The sequence below is a fragment of the Leucopleurus acutus genome, assembly GCF_964270905.1.
Source record: "Leucopleurus acutus genome assembly, chromosome: 19".
Lineage (NCBI taxonomy): Eukaryota > Metazoa > Chordata > Mammalia > Artiodactyla > Delphinidae > Leucopleurus > Leucopleurus acutus.
This window is the reverse complement of record NC_139161.1, coordinates 42955681-42971625: the sequence shown is the minus strand read 5'-3', so window position 1 is coordinate 42971625 and position 15945 is coordinate 42955681. Positions and strand designations below refer to the sequence as shown.

The following is a 15945-nucleotide window of genomic DNA, read 5'->3' as shown; positions in this document are numbered from 1 at the left end:
GGAATTGACTTGGGTTATTGAGTTCGAAAGGTAAACTTTACTGGACAATGAATAAAACATTGTGATGGAAATTGCTCCTACACTCTGCCTGATGCCTCCTGCAAGATGCAGAAAGGTGTCTCCCAGCAGGTGATTTGATCTTCTTCAACAAATTCCTTAGCCTAACGAGTATAATTTCCCCCATAAACTCGTTGTGAATTAATAGAAATGTCAGGCTGGAGAATTGAGCTCACTGAATAAAAATGACTGTGCTGGTGAGAAGCTAAGTTGTTTTATTATTATTATTATAAATATAATTACAGATAAATTGAGACCATTTTTGATATGTGACAAACATACATTTCCTGTGTATAGCACACAAATAATATATAATGTATTCCACACTTGAACAAATGCTTTTTAAAACTTGAAAAGTTAATATATTAGCTTATTAAAATTTGAATACAGTACATGTTTTTGGTCATGAGCTCTTTGAGTTTCTTCTCATGGCCCACAAGATATTCAACTCCATGTCACTATTTTCCTTGTCTACAGTAGTGATATACAGTTCATCATACACTTTTAAAATAAGACTGTTTTATATATAACTGTGTAATGTGGTGAGCTTACATTACAAAAAGTATATATGAAAGTACATATAAAGAATATGTAATTATGCCTTGACTCTATCCATAAATGACTTGAAGCAGGTAATACATTTGCTTTTAAATGCTATTTACAACATGGACTCTTGAATGATACGTGAATTTGAAAATGAAAAATATGTTTTCCAGACTCAAAACGTTGATGTCTTAACATTGTTTATTTAAAAATTTGATTTCCAAGTGGGCAACACTACATTAGAAAAAGATTCAAGGGCTATGCCATAAAATCGCTTGTTTTCCATAGTCATTCTGAATTTAATGCTATAAAAAAGATGCTACTTGGATTTTTTTTTTTCTACACTGACTATGATCCAAGTTATTAAAGTTTAAAACCATATGAAAGCCTTTATGAGGATCCTGAATTATATTTCTCATTAAAGAAAAGAAATGGCTCAGTGAGTCATGTCTCTAGACTTCAGTATACGAGAAAGCAGAAGGCCATTGTCAGTCATTTGGAAAGTTAAAACTCAGCACTTAATGTGAATTTAGATGAGTGTAGGAGAGGACTTTTATGGGCTTGTGTTCCTCTGGGCATCCTGAGGGCAGTGAGGACACAAGACTTCTGCTCTTCTAAACAAAAATCATTATCAAATGGATTTATTAAAGAGCTAAGCAGAACAAACTGCAGTCGTATGTGTGTAGCTACAGTTGGCTTCCATGGGAATTATAAACGGCTCTGAGAACACTTTCAATTGATTCAGAATAAAACAATTTAAGGCTTGCAACAAATGTACAAAAAACTAAAAGCAATGATTAACCCTGACATGAAGGATCTCTGTTACATTTGCTTGTAAAATTTATGTACTTTGTTTCTTTTTTAACCCTCTGTTTAAAAAATCCAGCATTTTCGTCTGAAAGAAAAAAGAAAGTATAGGCTCTTGGCAAATACTTGTGAACAAATGAAGAAAAGTGATGGGGCCACTTCTGCAGTAGCTTTCCATCAGAGATAATGTTTTATCTTGAAGCTAGTACATCTATTTTTAAAGCTCATTTACCTCCCTACACGCTCATGATTTATTTGCATATTGACACGAAATCTGGCTTCATCATCCATCATCAATCAGACAAAAAAAATCTATCAAGCACCCACAGGATGCACAGATCTGTTTTTGAAATGGTGTCGTGGTGTTAATCTGTCCTAAAACTAGGAGTACTTTTTTTAAAAGAAGCTATAGTACGTTGAGAAAGAAGTATTATCATTTTTCTGGGAGGAAAAGTTGCTAAATACTGCAGCAAACTCCTCACAGAAGCCACAAAATCACCTCTGACGTTTTTTAAGGAACAACTCCCTGAAGTCTAGAATTTATGAGACCAGCAAATGTAAAATTTTCACAACTCTAACACACACCTATCTAGGGCTCAGTGAAGACTTGCATCAGATTTATATGTCTTATTAGGTTTAATCTTAAAAGTACAACATGAAAAAACCTAGAATGTTTCAAATAATCTGAAATAGCAATCCTATGACAGTTATAACAACTGCAATTTCAAACACCAAGGCTTGCATAACTTCACAATATAATCATCTCAAAACATGTGATCAAAAACTTTGGGTAGGAGCTTCTTTCATAAATTCTTCGAGGACAGCTACCACACTTTTGGCTTCGGGCATTTCTTCGTGTTCCACTTTAACAATCTTCAAAAGGATATCTCCACTACCACAGTTCTTTAGGAACATGTAACATTTAAACAAAGCATAATGATTCATTTCTGCCTGCCGGATAAATCTCTTCAAATTATTTGTGTCTTGTATGGCCTAGAAAAAGATTACCCAGTTAAATGTGTGTTTAGTGAGATAATAATGAAGCCTGAAAAAGATCTCCTATCCAGCTGAGAACTCAACATATGTTACTGAAATGTTTGCTTTTTATTTTTGAATATTTTCATCATTTTTATTGCTAATATGCTTTGCCCTCGGTAGAACAAAATCTTTTATATATATAAAGTAAAAATACTTTACAAATCTCCTAAATAAGGTGACAACATGCCTCCCCACCAAAATTTTGAACCCTTAGTCATGGAACTCCTTTTTTTGTGCTTTCCAACTAAGATATGTCACGAATTACAAGACTGAAGTCCTTGAAACATAAGCAAGCATTCAATCCAATTAACTGGATATGCAATGGCACATATGCAGAAGCCACTGAAAAATACAAATGGAACGCCTTTTGAGGATTCTAGTTCGTGTTTGTTTTTAAAAACTTATTTTAATTATTGTGAATAAGGCTTATGGTACAAAATAGATACAGAATAATGCAAATTTATGGTTAAGACCCGGACTCTACTGACAATTAGGAAACCATAAACAAGACCAAAAGACAACCCTCAGAATGGGAGAACATATTTGCAAATGAAGCAACTGACAAAGGATTAATCTCCAAAATTTACAAGCAGCTCATGCAGCTCAATAACAAAAAAACAAACAACCCAATCCAAAAATGGGCAAAAGACCTAAATAGACATTTCTCCAAAGAAGATATACAGACTGCCAACAAACACATGAAAGAATGCTCAACATCATTAATCATTAGAGAAATGCAAATCAAAACTACAATGAGATATCATCTCACACCAGTCAGAATGGCCATCATCAAAAAAATCTAGAAACAATAAATGCTGGAGAGGGTGTGGAGAAAAGGGAACACTCTTGCACTGCTGGTGGGAATGTGAATTGGTTCGGCCACTATGGAGAACAGTATGGAGGTTCCTTAAAAAACTACAAATAGAACTACCATATGACCCAGCAATCCCACTACTGGGCATATACCCTGAGAAAACCAAAATTCAAAAAGAGTCATGTACCAAAATGTTCATTGCAGTTCTATTTACAATAGCCCGGAGATGGAAACAACCTAAGTGCCCATCATCGGATGAATGGATAAAGAAGATGTGGCACATATATACAATGGAATATTACTCAGCCATAAAAAGAAACGAAACTGAGCTATTTATAATGAGGTGGATAGACCTAGAGTCTGTCATACAGAGTGAAGTAAGTCAGAAAGAAAAAGACAAATACCGTATGCTAACACATATATATGGAATTTAAGAAGAAAAAAAAAATGTCATGAAGAACCTAGGGGTAAGACAGGAATAAAGCACAGACCTACTGGAGAACGGACTTGAGGATATGGGGAGGGGGAAGGGTGAGCTGTGACAGGGCAAGAGAGACTCATGGACATATACACACTAACAAACGTAAGGTAGATAGCTAGTGGGAAGCAGCCGCATGGCACAGGGATATCGGCTCGGTGCTTTGTGACCGCCTGGAGGGGTGGGATAGGGAGGGTGGGAGGGAGGCAGACACAAGAGGGAAGAGATATGGGAACATATGTATAGGTATAACCGATTCACTTTGTTATAAAGCAGAAACTAACACACCATTGTAAAGCAAATTATACCCCAATGAAGATGTTAAAAATAAATAAATAAATAAAAACACCAATAAATAAATAAATAAATAAAATAAAGATATTGTTTACATATAAAGAATGACAGGTAACATCTTTCATTAGTATTGCCTTTACAATTTATAATGTCGCTATATCACAGTGGATAGATTTGCTCCATTGAAATGTGTCTTTTTGTTTGTTTATTTGCAAATAGTAAACTAACATGAAAAAATGTTCAGCCTGAATAATAATTAAAGACAGATTTGAATAGCTATGGAGTGCCAGTATTAAGTTAATAAAAATAAGTAAGATTGATAAAAACCTGTTGTATTAGGTTCTGCATAGACAACCCACACACATTGCTGGCCATTCTGTAATTTGTTCCTATTTTTCTGAAGTGCAAGCTGGCAATTTGTAAGAGGAACCAAAGCATTCAAACCCTTTGACTTGGTAATCCCACGTTAGGGAACATACCCTAAGGTAATAATCCAAATGAAAAAAATAGGATCCAGCAATGCTCCTTCTGCATCTCCCTGAAGAAAACAAAACACCTATTCAAAAAGGTATCTGCACCCTCATGTTCCCTGCGGCATCACCGAAGAACCCAAGTGTCCACTGACGGATGAGCGGACAAAGAAACTGTGGTATATATACCCAGTGGAATACCACTCAGCCATGAAAAAGAATGAGATCCTGCCATCGGTGACAACGCGGATGGACCTCAAGGGCATCGTGCTAAGTGAAACAAGTCCGACAGAGAAAGACAAATACCACACGATCTCTTCTACATGTGGAATCCAAATATATATAGAGTTAAAAAAAAAAAAAAACAAAAAGCAAGCTCATAGACTTCAAGAACAGACTGGTAGCCACCAGAGGCAGGAGGTAGGGAGTGGGAGAAATGGGTGAACTGTTTTGGTTTAGGTTGAAATAAACTGAATTTTTAAAATGCAAATAAAAGGACTTCCCTGGTGGTCCAGTGGTTAAGAATCTGTCTTGCAATGCAGGGGATGCTGGTTCGATCCCTGGTCAGGGGACTAAGATCCCACGTGCTGTGGGGCAACTAAGCCCGCGCGCCACAACCAGAGAGCCCGCACGCTGCAATGAAGAGCCCACGCTCTGCAACTAAGACCCGACACAACCAAAAAATAAAAATAAAAAAATAAATAAAGCAAATAAAAACAGTGATATACCATCGTCACCCTGTCAGGTTAGCAAAGATGAAAAGTTTAGGTACCCAGTGGTCACTGGGTACGGGAAAACTGGCACTGAGGATTCTAGTTTTGAGAATGACATCATAGCTATAAAGCAGATTTGTTACTCAGTCACCGGTACTAATTACAGTTCAGACAAAGACTATGCGTGGCACTCGGCACACAGCCAATTAGTTACCTTTAGTTTAAAGTTCTCCAGGACTTGTCGAAAAAGAAAAGGGTTACCTCCTTCAGCACCATTCAAAAAAGCCTGCATCCAATCCTCACAAAACCGATTGCTTCCTATATTTTAGAAAAATAAATAAAAGTGAAATCACAAGACATTTATTCTTCCTTTCTTTTTATTTATTTTCTTTCTTTCACGGTACACGGGCCTTTCACTGTTGTGGCCTCTCCCATTGCGGAGCACAGGCTCCGGATGCGCAGGCTCAGCGGCCATGGCTCACGGGCCCAGCCGCTTCGCGGCATGTGGGATCTTCCCAGACCGGGGCACGAACCCGTGTCCCCTGCATCAGCAGGCAGACTCTCAACCACTGCGCCACCAGGGAAGCCCTATTTTCTTTAAATTGAGGTGTAATTGACATATTAGTTTCAGGTGCACAACATAATGGTTCAATATTTGTATACATCACGATATTCTTTCCTCCTTTATAAAAACTCTTATAATGAATTATTTAAGACTTCTATAATGGTCTAAAAAAACTTAACTCACCACCTGGTTAAGAAATACCAAAATGGTTGAAGTTCCCGTGTGCCTCTTCCCAATCGCATCACCTTCCTTTCCCATCAGAAAGAATTATCATGCCCATGTCTTTCTATAAACTTTTGCCACATACTTTATCTATAAGCCTATATAGTATTATTTTGCATATGTTAAAACTGTATTTTTCTTTAATGGCTCTTGCATTATATAATACATTTGTGTGCTATACTGAGACATATAGCTCTAGTTCACTCATTGTCACGGCTATATAGTATTCCATTGTACGAATAGAGCAGTTTATCAATTCTCCTGTTGACAGACACTTAAGTTGCTTTCAGTTCTTTGCTATTTCAAACAGTGCCCTTATGAACATCTTGTATTTGTCTCCTTGTGTACATGTACAAGAGTTCTCTATATACCTAGGAGAAGAATTGCTAGGCATGACATGATTTCCACGTTTCTAGAACTGCTATTGTTTTTGGTGATTTGGGGATAAACATGTAAAACTGCACAAGACAGGAAGGATAAGTTTGCATCATTTGTTCTCAGCGCAAAAAAGGAGATTCACAAGCCTGCTCCCGGGGTTGTTGGCTCACCTGCGTTGTGGAACTGAGGCTGGGAGCTACTACAATCGATGATCACAGACTTATGCTGCTCCTCCGTCATGGCCATGCACAAAGACGTCATGGTGCCTTCGTGAATAAGGCCTTGGAGACTGGCCACACTCAGAAACCTGCCACACACACAATCCTTTTGCACAAACTATATTATAGGATGGGAGGGAGGAAGCAAATTCATTCTGCATTGGGAGTGGGGGTGGGTGTTAAAAACATAAACATCAGGCTTGCTGTGGAAAAGGTTCTCTCTTTGCAAAACTGTTCTTTACCTGTGAATGTCTCTCTTTGTTTTTTCATCTGATTCTTTAACCTCAACAGGAGTATAACTCAGAGCCTATGAAAGAAAAATAAAGCCTAACTGATACATGTATTCCAGTTTTCCTTGTTGCGCAGCCACTTGTGACTAAACATCACCTCCCCCAAAAACCACCACGCTAGACGACGCTTGCTCGGCACTGTCCGGGAGCCCTCCAGAGCCTTGTTCAGCTGTTGCTCACTAGTGGTCTGAAACCTGGCTTCACTACCTGGGCTTGTGGGGCCATCCAGCCTCAGCTGCATCTACCTACCACATATTTACATGAAAAACCTGGCCATTTACTCGAGCCTACCCCATTGTCTAGATATTTTAGTGAATTTTTCATTTTTTATTTGGACATTTTTATATAGGTAAAATCCCTTTTGATTTCCATTTTCCTTCTCAAATTATTTTGGAAATTACACCTCTTCCAGATCACTTCAAAGGGTAATTATTTTAGGGCGTTCCCTGCTGGTCTAGTGGTTAGGATTCGGGGCTTTCACTGCTGTGGCCCAGGTTCAATCCCTGGTCGGGGAACCAAGATCGCATAAGCTGTGCAGCGCGGCCAAAAAAAAAAAGGTAATTATTTTAAAACGTTTTATCTTATTAGAAGACTCAGTATTTGCAATTCTACCTTAGTAGTGTAACTTTCTAGATCTGAATAAATAGAGTGTGGTCTATCCTAATGCAGGCATTGTCTGAATGAATATTCGGGGGGAAGGTAATGTTCAGAGAAAATAAGTATGTCTTTAAATAATCCAAACTTGGCCAAAGTGATTCTCAATTAAGGAAATGCTTTTGTTTGGGCAATACTTACAGCATGTAGCAGAAAGGTAAGCTGCTCCTGAAAGAGATGAACCACCCTTTGGATTGGGCATACAACATCCTCAAACCAGCTGCTCAGGTAGGACTGTACGTGGTTCTCCCCACCCCTTTCCTAGATCAAGAGAGAATGTCATTTGCTTTGATATCAGCCTTCACCTTGGACTTAACATTTTCTTCATGATACTCTTGACAGTGAAAAGAACTGGGGACAGACACCTCCTTTTAAGCTAACACCACAAATTTTAAAAAAGGAATTGTGATATAACTTTGCTGGGCTTGTTGGGCAGAGTGGGGATTAATTCAGTACTGCATTTCTTAAAAACACACTAAGAAATGCGTTATATAAAATGAAGAGACTGAATTAATAGGGTTCCATGCTATTTCTTCACTGAAAGGAGTTGGGGCATTTACATGTCAATCTCCTCCCACTGTACTGTGAACTCTTGGAGATACTCTCTTAATAATCCTCATCTCCCCAGCACCTGGCACAGCGTCTGAAATGTCCATGGATGAGCTTATAAAGTGCCTGTTGAATGAAAGAATGCAGATAGTTCGTTCACACTCGAAATGCGAACAGGGAAGGATACAAGTCATCGCATCAAAACACTCAAGCCCACTCCGGGTGTCAGACACGCTGCCAGGAGCTCATTTGGCTTCCTTGGCTGTGCTGCTCCCTGGGGCTGGAGGGAGAGCTCCAGCCTGGGAGAGCAGCTCCCCCTAGACTCGTAACCCCGGCTCACTCCTATGCTATCCTTTCCCCTCCTGCAGTGTCTTGTAAGCACAGGCACAAGTGAAAGAAAGGAATTATTACCACGTGTAATGGGGAGTAAATTTTAAGAGTTATGACTTAACTGCCACCAACCAAACACATAGTTTTTAAAAGGTATGGATAAAGGAATTGATACGGAGGTATCTAATTCATAAAAGATCGATTAATGAAAACTGGGATGTTTCTAAAAATCTTTGAGGTTGAGTTCAAGGACAGTCATCCCATTGCATAGCATGTCTCTGGTGCCAGAGGCTTTGTGGGCCATTAGTTCTGACCAGAATATAAATCTTATGTGTCTAGAAATTGGGAAAAGAACGTCATCTTCCTCACTTGGCATGTTACTATATACCTTTGAATTTAATTGAATTTTTCATAGATGCAAAACTTCAGAAGCAGTCTTGTGAAACATACAGCACTTATAGGACTATGTTCCCTGCTTCCCTTAACAAGCACCTTTCTTTTTTTCTCTTCTTTTTTTAAAACAGAAATCCATTTTAAATTAATTTATGTATTTTTGGCTGCATTGGGTCTTCATTGCTGCACGCGGGCTTTCTCTAGTTGTGTGGAGTGGGGGCTACTCTTCATTGTGGCGCGCGGGCTTCTCATTGCGGTGGCTCCTCTTGTCGCGGAGCACGGGTTCTAGACACGCGGGCTCAGTAGTTGCGGTGCACGGGCTCTAGAGCGCAGGTTCACTAGTTGTGGCACACGGGCTTAGTTGCTCCGCGGCATGTGGGATCTTCCCGGACCAGGGCTCGAACCCGTGTCCCCTGCATTGGCAGGCGGATTCTTAACCACTGCACCACCAGGGAAGCCCCCAAGCACCTTTCTTTTAGCCCACAAAGTAGCACATTTTCAGAATTTTTAAGTGTTTGTGTCCACCTGGATGATTTGACAAGTATAGCAGTCGCATAATGTTAATCATCTCAGTCTTTAAAAATATTAATGCAGGGACTTCCCTGGTGGTCCAGCGGTTAAGACTGCACACTCCCAATGCAGGGGGCCCAGGTTCAATCCCTGGTCAGGGAACTAGATCCCGCATGCCACAACTAAAGATCCCGCGTGCTGCAACTAAGACCCGGCACAACCAAATAAATAATAAATATTTAAAAAAAAAGAATGAAACTCTTTTAAAAAACATTAATGCAATCATCTTACCTCACAGTTCATGTTATTTTTCAGCCCTTGAATATACTTGTCCAATTCAAGCCTGAAAGTATGTTCTTAAGGAAGCAATAAAGGATGAATCAAGAAAGGGTTTTATTTCTCAATAGGTAATATAAAAATCTCTCAAATAACTGTTAATTAAAACAAGCCAAGACAAACTGGTCGTATGGAGGTCTGAAATTGAAGTTAATGCATAAGAGGTAGAAAACCTTTTCGGACGTTGCTAGTAATAATCCTCTACTTGCCTGCCAACATTTTCCTTCCCGATACCCTCAAAGACCAAAGAAAGGATATAGCTCAAGTCCTTTTTCAGACCCTCCTAAAAAGCAGACCACATACTCTGAACAGTTATGTTCAGAGTCTGTTGTTGTTTGGGAAAGCAGTTTTTCTTGTTGGAAAAGGCAGTAATAACAACCAACTCGGTAACCTGGAGTTCTAGAACAGAAAGAAAAAGGTTAAATGTATTATTTTGATAACTCATGCATGTAGTTCTGTAGACTCCTCTGAGCCCTGGTCATCCTTGTCTGGCAATACCATTAGATTGCTCAGTAGGTCAGAGCTTCCCAGACTTCTTGGTTTACTTGTAACAACAGAGGAAAATGAACGTATACCATAATGGGCTTTAGCTAAAGCAGCACCTAACAAACACGGAATTTCTTTGAATTCTCCTGTCTTATGTGAAAAATTCATGCAAATTTCACTCTTGTTCATAGTTTTTCCATGTTCACATAAATATAATCATCTTTTCTCCCTCCCCTAAACCTTCATGAATCACTGAAGCTCCAGGCAGATGTGAAGTGTTTATCCGATGGCCTTATCTTTGGTATGTGGCCTCATACTCCTGAGAGGACTTGATGCCAATATTATGGTCTGAAGTGAACTACAATCAAGGGGTGTAGTAGAAAGATGGCTGGAATTCAACTGAGGACACCTATATTTAAGCCTGAATTCCATCAATGTGACCAGCCTTGGGACCTCAACTTCTCCGGGTTTATTACTTCATCTGAAAATGGAAGTAAGAGTATCTGCTTTATCACCCCTTTGTAAGGAGAATGGCATTGAAGTTTGTGAAAGCCCTTTACCACTGTAAAGTATACAGTTATAGTCTTGGTAATGAGCTCTTCTCTTCCAAGTACAAGACTAAATATGTACACCGAGGAGGCAGAGTCTCTGCCGTTCAGTTAATTCCATTCCACAAAAATGTGAGGCCCAGTGCTCAGCTGCCAGGGAACAAAGATGAACTTTGCAGGTCTAGTAGGTACTGATCTTTTGGAGTTTCTCACCACTTCTCATATTTAGCTCAGAAATAAAATCTCAGGATACAGCACATTTTATACTTACCTCAGCTCCACAGATGCAACATTACCCAGCCCTTCAAAGACTGCTCCCTTAGAAAGACGCTTAGCAATGAAACTGCACAGCTCTGGCTCCAATTCAGATGGTAGATTAGTATCCGCCAAGGAGAGGCTTGACAAATGAAACACACACGTTCCTTACCAGTGGACTCTGCATTTACACCCCGCAAGTCAGACAGGACATCGCTAAAAGCCCTCACTAAGGACTCGGCAAAGCTTTCTATCTGACTCCTGTTGGTGAGGCTTCTAGGAATGTATATCACCAAGTATGATCTACCTCATCCATTTAAAATAGTTCTATCTTTCCAGCTCATTCTCTCTAGTATTATGACTCCACTGGGACCCCCAAGCCACTGACCTTATATCTTTTTCACAGTAGCCTCAAGTTTCTCATCCTCATCTTCTTCCTCCTTACCCAGCTTAAATTCCAGTCATTGTAATCACACCCCTGCACACATTCTCATTCAACCCCTTTGTTTTCACCTCCCTGTACCTGCTTAGCAAAACTTCAGCCCTGGTTAGTCCAGCTCTCTACCTACTCTGCATCTGCACCTATGCAGCTGAATGTGGTTGGACAAAAACCCATATCCACAGTGTCTAGTCTCATTTTAAATTAATGACCACTAGGAATTCCCTGGCGGTCCAGCGGTTAGGTTGGTGGTTTCACTGCCGTGGGCCCGGGTTCAATCCCTGGTCGGGGAACTAAGATCCCGCAAGCCGTGCAGCACAGCCAAAATACATACATACATACATACATAAATAAATGACCACTAGCCTCCAGTGGGCCCTACTGCTGCCCAGCTATCACATTTCCTGGTTCACTCATTCTTCAACTCTTTGAGATCTCTATTTTTCTTTAAATTAATTAATTAATTAATTTTGGCTGCATTGGGTCTTCGTTGCTGAGCGTGGGCTTTCTCTAGTTGTGGCGAGCGGGGGCTACTCTTCGTTGCAGTGCGCGGGCTTCTCATTGCAGTGGCTTCTTTTGTTGCAGAGCACGGGCTCTAGGCACGCGGGCTTCAGTAGTTGTGGCTCGCGGGCTCTAGAGCACAGGCTCAGTAGTTGTGGGACACATGGCTTAGTTGCTTCACGGCATGTGGGATCTTCCCAGACCAGGGCTTGAACCTGTGTCCCCTGCATCGGCAGGCGGATTCTTAACCACTGTGCCACCAGGGAAGTCCCTCGAGATCACTATTTCATGCCTCCTCTTCTTTCCTCAATCCTCCAACTACCTACTACCCATGAATAAACACACCAGCTTAGTGATCATTTATGAGCTAAACATAAACACTTCAGTTTGGTTGAGATTAGAATATAAACAGAAACTATAAATTGAATATGCAGGAAGAAAAGCTTTTCTGTCATCAAACTTCCCAATATAAAATATAAACCCAGTACGCCTCACATCTTTGGTTTCATGTTATGGAAAATTTCAAACATATAAAAAGTAGAGAGGATAGTATAATGAACCCACATGTACCTACCACCCAGTTTTGACAATTATCAGCTTATGGGCAATCTTGTTTCACTTGGTGGCGGGGATAAATTTGGAGATTGGGATTGATTTTTACACACTACTATATATAAAATAGATAACGAAAAAAGACCTAGTATATAGCACAGAGAACTCTACTCAATACTCTGTAATAGCCTATATGGGAAAAGAATCTAAAAAAGAGTGGTTATATGTATACATATAACTGATTCACTTTGCTGTCCACCTGAAACTAACACAACATTGTAAATCAACTACACTGCAATAAAAATTATTTTTAAAAAAATCTTGTTTCACCTGTACTCCCATGTTGTCCATACCTCCCACTTCCCAGACTTATTCTGAAGCAAGTTTCTGGAATCATATTATCTCATCCCTAAATTTCTCTAAAAATGAGGACTTAAATATATATATATATATATATATATATATATATATATATCTCCACAGTTCTATTACAGTACCTGAAAAATTCCTTAAATCATCCATCATCCAGTCACTCAGTGAACATAATTTTGTTTTATACTCCACTTTGCATCCATCAAGTGTTGAGGTTCATTCATTCATATATATATATAAGTATATATTAAATACCTACCCTGTGCCAGGTACCACTCAAGGTACTAGGTAGGGAGACATCGATGAACAAAAGAGACAGCAATCCCTGCTATCCTGGAGTTTACACTGTAGCGTGCAGCAGAGGAGCTATGAAAGGGTATTCAATGCGGGGGGGAAAGGAGGATTTTAAATTTCTTGATACTTATATTGAATATTTACTGGAGTTCCAATCAAGAAGCTCAGATTAACTGTGTGGCTAATCACCCTGGGGCTAATCACAAGGGTATTTGGATCTGCCCCAGCCTTGACTAAATGAACTAATAAAATCAAGATGAGGTTCCTAGGGGAGAGGTGGGCTTGATGGTTTGACTCAGGGAAAGCTGCGTAGAGACAGGGTACCCACTGACATCTGCAGGCCAGAGATGCCCTTAAGAGAAAAGCACATACGCGGGATATGGCCAAGCTGTTTTTACCTGAAATCATCACCAGAGGGAGTTTCTGCATTTGTGCCACTTGGGCTTCCATCATCACTGTCCGCTCGCTGCTGTGCCAATCTGCATGCCGCAAAAGCAAGTCAGCTATCAACTTATGGGTTCTAACTCAAGCGGAGTATGGGGCCCCACCCCCCGCAAGCAGGATAGGGGCAGTCAACTAAAATGCTGCAAGGTAGAAGTGCTTGAATCCTCCACTGCCTCCATTGACAGGGAAAACCCATAAAACAGCTCTGACAAGAGCTCCTTCTCTCTCCAGGCCACTTAAGGGGTGGAGGAAAGGCTAAATTAAACATCCAGAAGAGTCAAGGAAATTTACTCTTAAAAACAGACTTTACAGTCTGTTTTGGGATTCCCTGGCGGTCCACTGGTTAGGACTCGTAACTTTCACTGCTGAGGGCCTGGGTTCAATCCCTGGTCGGGGAAATAAGATCCCCCAAGCCACGCACTGCGGCCAAAACAAAAACCAAAACAGACTTCACAGGGCCAGAAGAACCCCAGGAAGTCTGCTGGGGCAGAGGGAAAAGAGGCAACAAGGACAGAGGGTAACTAGAAGGTGGGCGTGGGGGTAGGGATGACGGGTTGGGGATGGAGGAAAGTGGGGAGACAATGACAGGAAGGACAGGGGATGGGAATTGACATTATTGAGCGTGTGTGGCACTGCGCTAAACAAAAGGCAGGGGCGACAGGAAGGGGCTGGAAGATGTTAAGGACGGAGCGCACAGGCATGGGAGGGCCAGGCACAAAAGTCCAGGATGGGGGCCCGGAAGTACCGCGTAAGGCGAGGAGGACCCTGAGGGCCAGAGACCTTGGCTGGGAGGGGAGAAGACGGCGTTTGAGAGCCGCCAGGCTGCGGGACCTGGGGTGGGCTGCGGGGCCGGGCGGCGGGGCCGAGCGGTGGGGCCGGGGCGGGGCCACAAGGGCGGTCGGGCGCTGCACCTGCTTCCGCGGTAGCTGTAGAGACAGTAGTAGCTGCTGGGCGGCGGCTCGAGTCTCCGCTCCTCAGCGGAGCCACCCTCCTCGCTGCTCTCTAGCTCCTTTTCATCCCCATCCAGCGATTCCTGCAAGGAGGGGAGCATCGCGGCGGCCACTGAACGGCCCTGTGTCCCCGCCAAACCGCTCCCCCGCTGCCGTACAGTCCTCGGTGGCCCGGCTCCTCCGGCTCCCGGCCCTCGCGTATCTGCGTTCCGCCGGTTTTCCGGGCTCTCAGGCGAGGAAGCTGGACCGCCCCCTGATTTTCCTGTCTTCTCTCACATCATTCAGGTCTCTGCAGAAACGTCACTTCCTCAGAGAGAACTTGACTGCCCTATGCAAAACACACCACACACGCATCTCTACTGATGTCCCATCAGTCTCTGTCCTGTCCCCTTATATTTACTTCTTCTTCATCGCACTTGCCCCCACCTTATGTATTTGTTTACTATGTCTCTCCCAGTAGAATGTCAGCTTGTTCACTGCTATATCCTCTGTCCTAGCCCACGGCCTACGGTGCTCAAGAACTGTTTGCTGAATTCGTTTTAAGATTTTGTAACGCCTAGGCATGTTTTTCTCGCACGTTTCACCCTATCACTATATCAAAGATATTAAAGTACACCTACATCCCATGTTAACTTTATATAGAAAAATAATAGCTAACATGTACGGAGCAGTTTCTGTGTGTGAGGACCCTTCTAAGTGCTTTACAAATACTTACTCATTTAATTCTCACAACTCCATGAGGTAAATATTATCCCATTTGACAGATGAGTAAACCAAGGCCAGTATTACTTAACTTGTCCATGGTAAAATAGCTAATAAGTGGCAGAGTGGCATTCAAACCCACTCTGGCTCTAGAACTCTTTTTTTTTTTTTTAATTTATTCATTTTTGGCTGCCTTGGGTCTTCATTGCTGCCCGCAGGCTTTCTCCAGTTGCGGCGAGTGGTGCGCGGGCTTCTCATTGCACTGTCTTCTCTTGTTGCAGAGCGCAGGTTCTCGGCGCGTGGGCTTCAGTAGTTGTGGCTCGTGGGCTCAAGAGCACAGGCTCAGTAGTTGTGGCGCACAGGCTGAGTTGCTCCATGGCATGTGGGATCTTCCCGGACCAGGGATCGAACCCGTGTCCCCTGCATTGGCAGGCAGATTCTTAACTACTGCTCCACCAGGGAAGTCCCTCTAGAACTCTTAATACTGCAAAATTGAATTGAGGATGACTTGTTGACCTAAAATTATTGGACAATTAATTTCAGGGTTGTTTTGTTCTGTTTTTTTTTTCACTTCTTCAGATCTTTAATTTCTTACAATATTTTGGTTTTCCAGAATATAGCTCAGAACTTTTGTTAAATTTATTCCTAATTTTTATGCTTTTTGATGCTATTGTAACCAGATTGTTTTCTTAATTTTATTTTCAGATTGCTTGTTGCTAGTGTATAGAAGTACAATTGGGGCT

At 41.4% G+C, this 15945-nt stretch overlaps 1 protein-coding gene across 1 annotated transcript; it reads right to left on the bottom strand.

Annotated features, from left to right (window-relative positions):
• Positions 1 to 261: 261 nt before the first annotated feature.
• Positions 262 to 14619, bottom strand: LOC309975075 (protein Njmu-R1). Its single transcript, XM_082859996.1, has 10 exons — positions 14462 to 14619; positions 13505 to 13585; positions 10965 to 11090; positions 9912 to 10058; positions 9615 to 9666; positions 7683 to 7802; positions 6840 to 6904; positions 6550 to 6686; positions 5429 to 5532; positions 262 to 2400 (listed from the first exon to the last, which is right to left on the bottom strand). The coding sequence occupies exons 1-10, from the start codon at positions 14599 to 14601 to the stop codon at positions 2185 to 2187; spliced, it is 1188 nt and encodes a 395-aa protein (XP_082716122.1). The 5' UTR covers positions 14602 to 14619; the 3' UTR covers positions 262 to 2184.
• Positions 14620 to 15945: the final 1326 nt, after the last annotated feature.

Bases quoted from the DNA above. Each gene is read 5' to 3' on its own strand.
- LOC309975075 (XM_082859996.1), bottom strand. From the start codon at position 14,601: ATGCTCCCCTCCTTGCAGGAATCGCTGGATGGGGATGAAAAGGAGCTA. The intron at 10,059-10,964 runs GTAAGTATAAAA...TTTCTGTTCTAG, and splicing joins GTTGCATCTGTGGAGCTGAG to AACTCCAGGTTACCGAGTTG. The intron at 6,905-7,682 runs GTAAGTATTGCC...TTTCTTTCATAG, and splicing joins TTACCTTTCTGCTACATGCT to GCTCTGAGTTATACTCCTGT.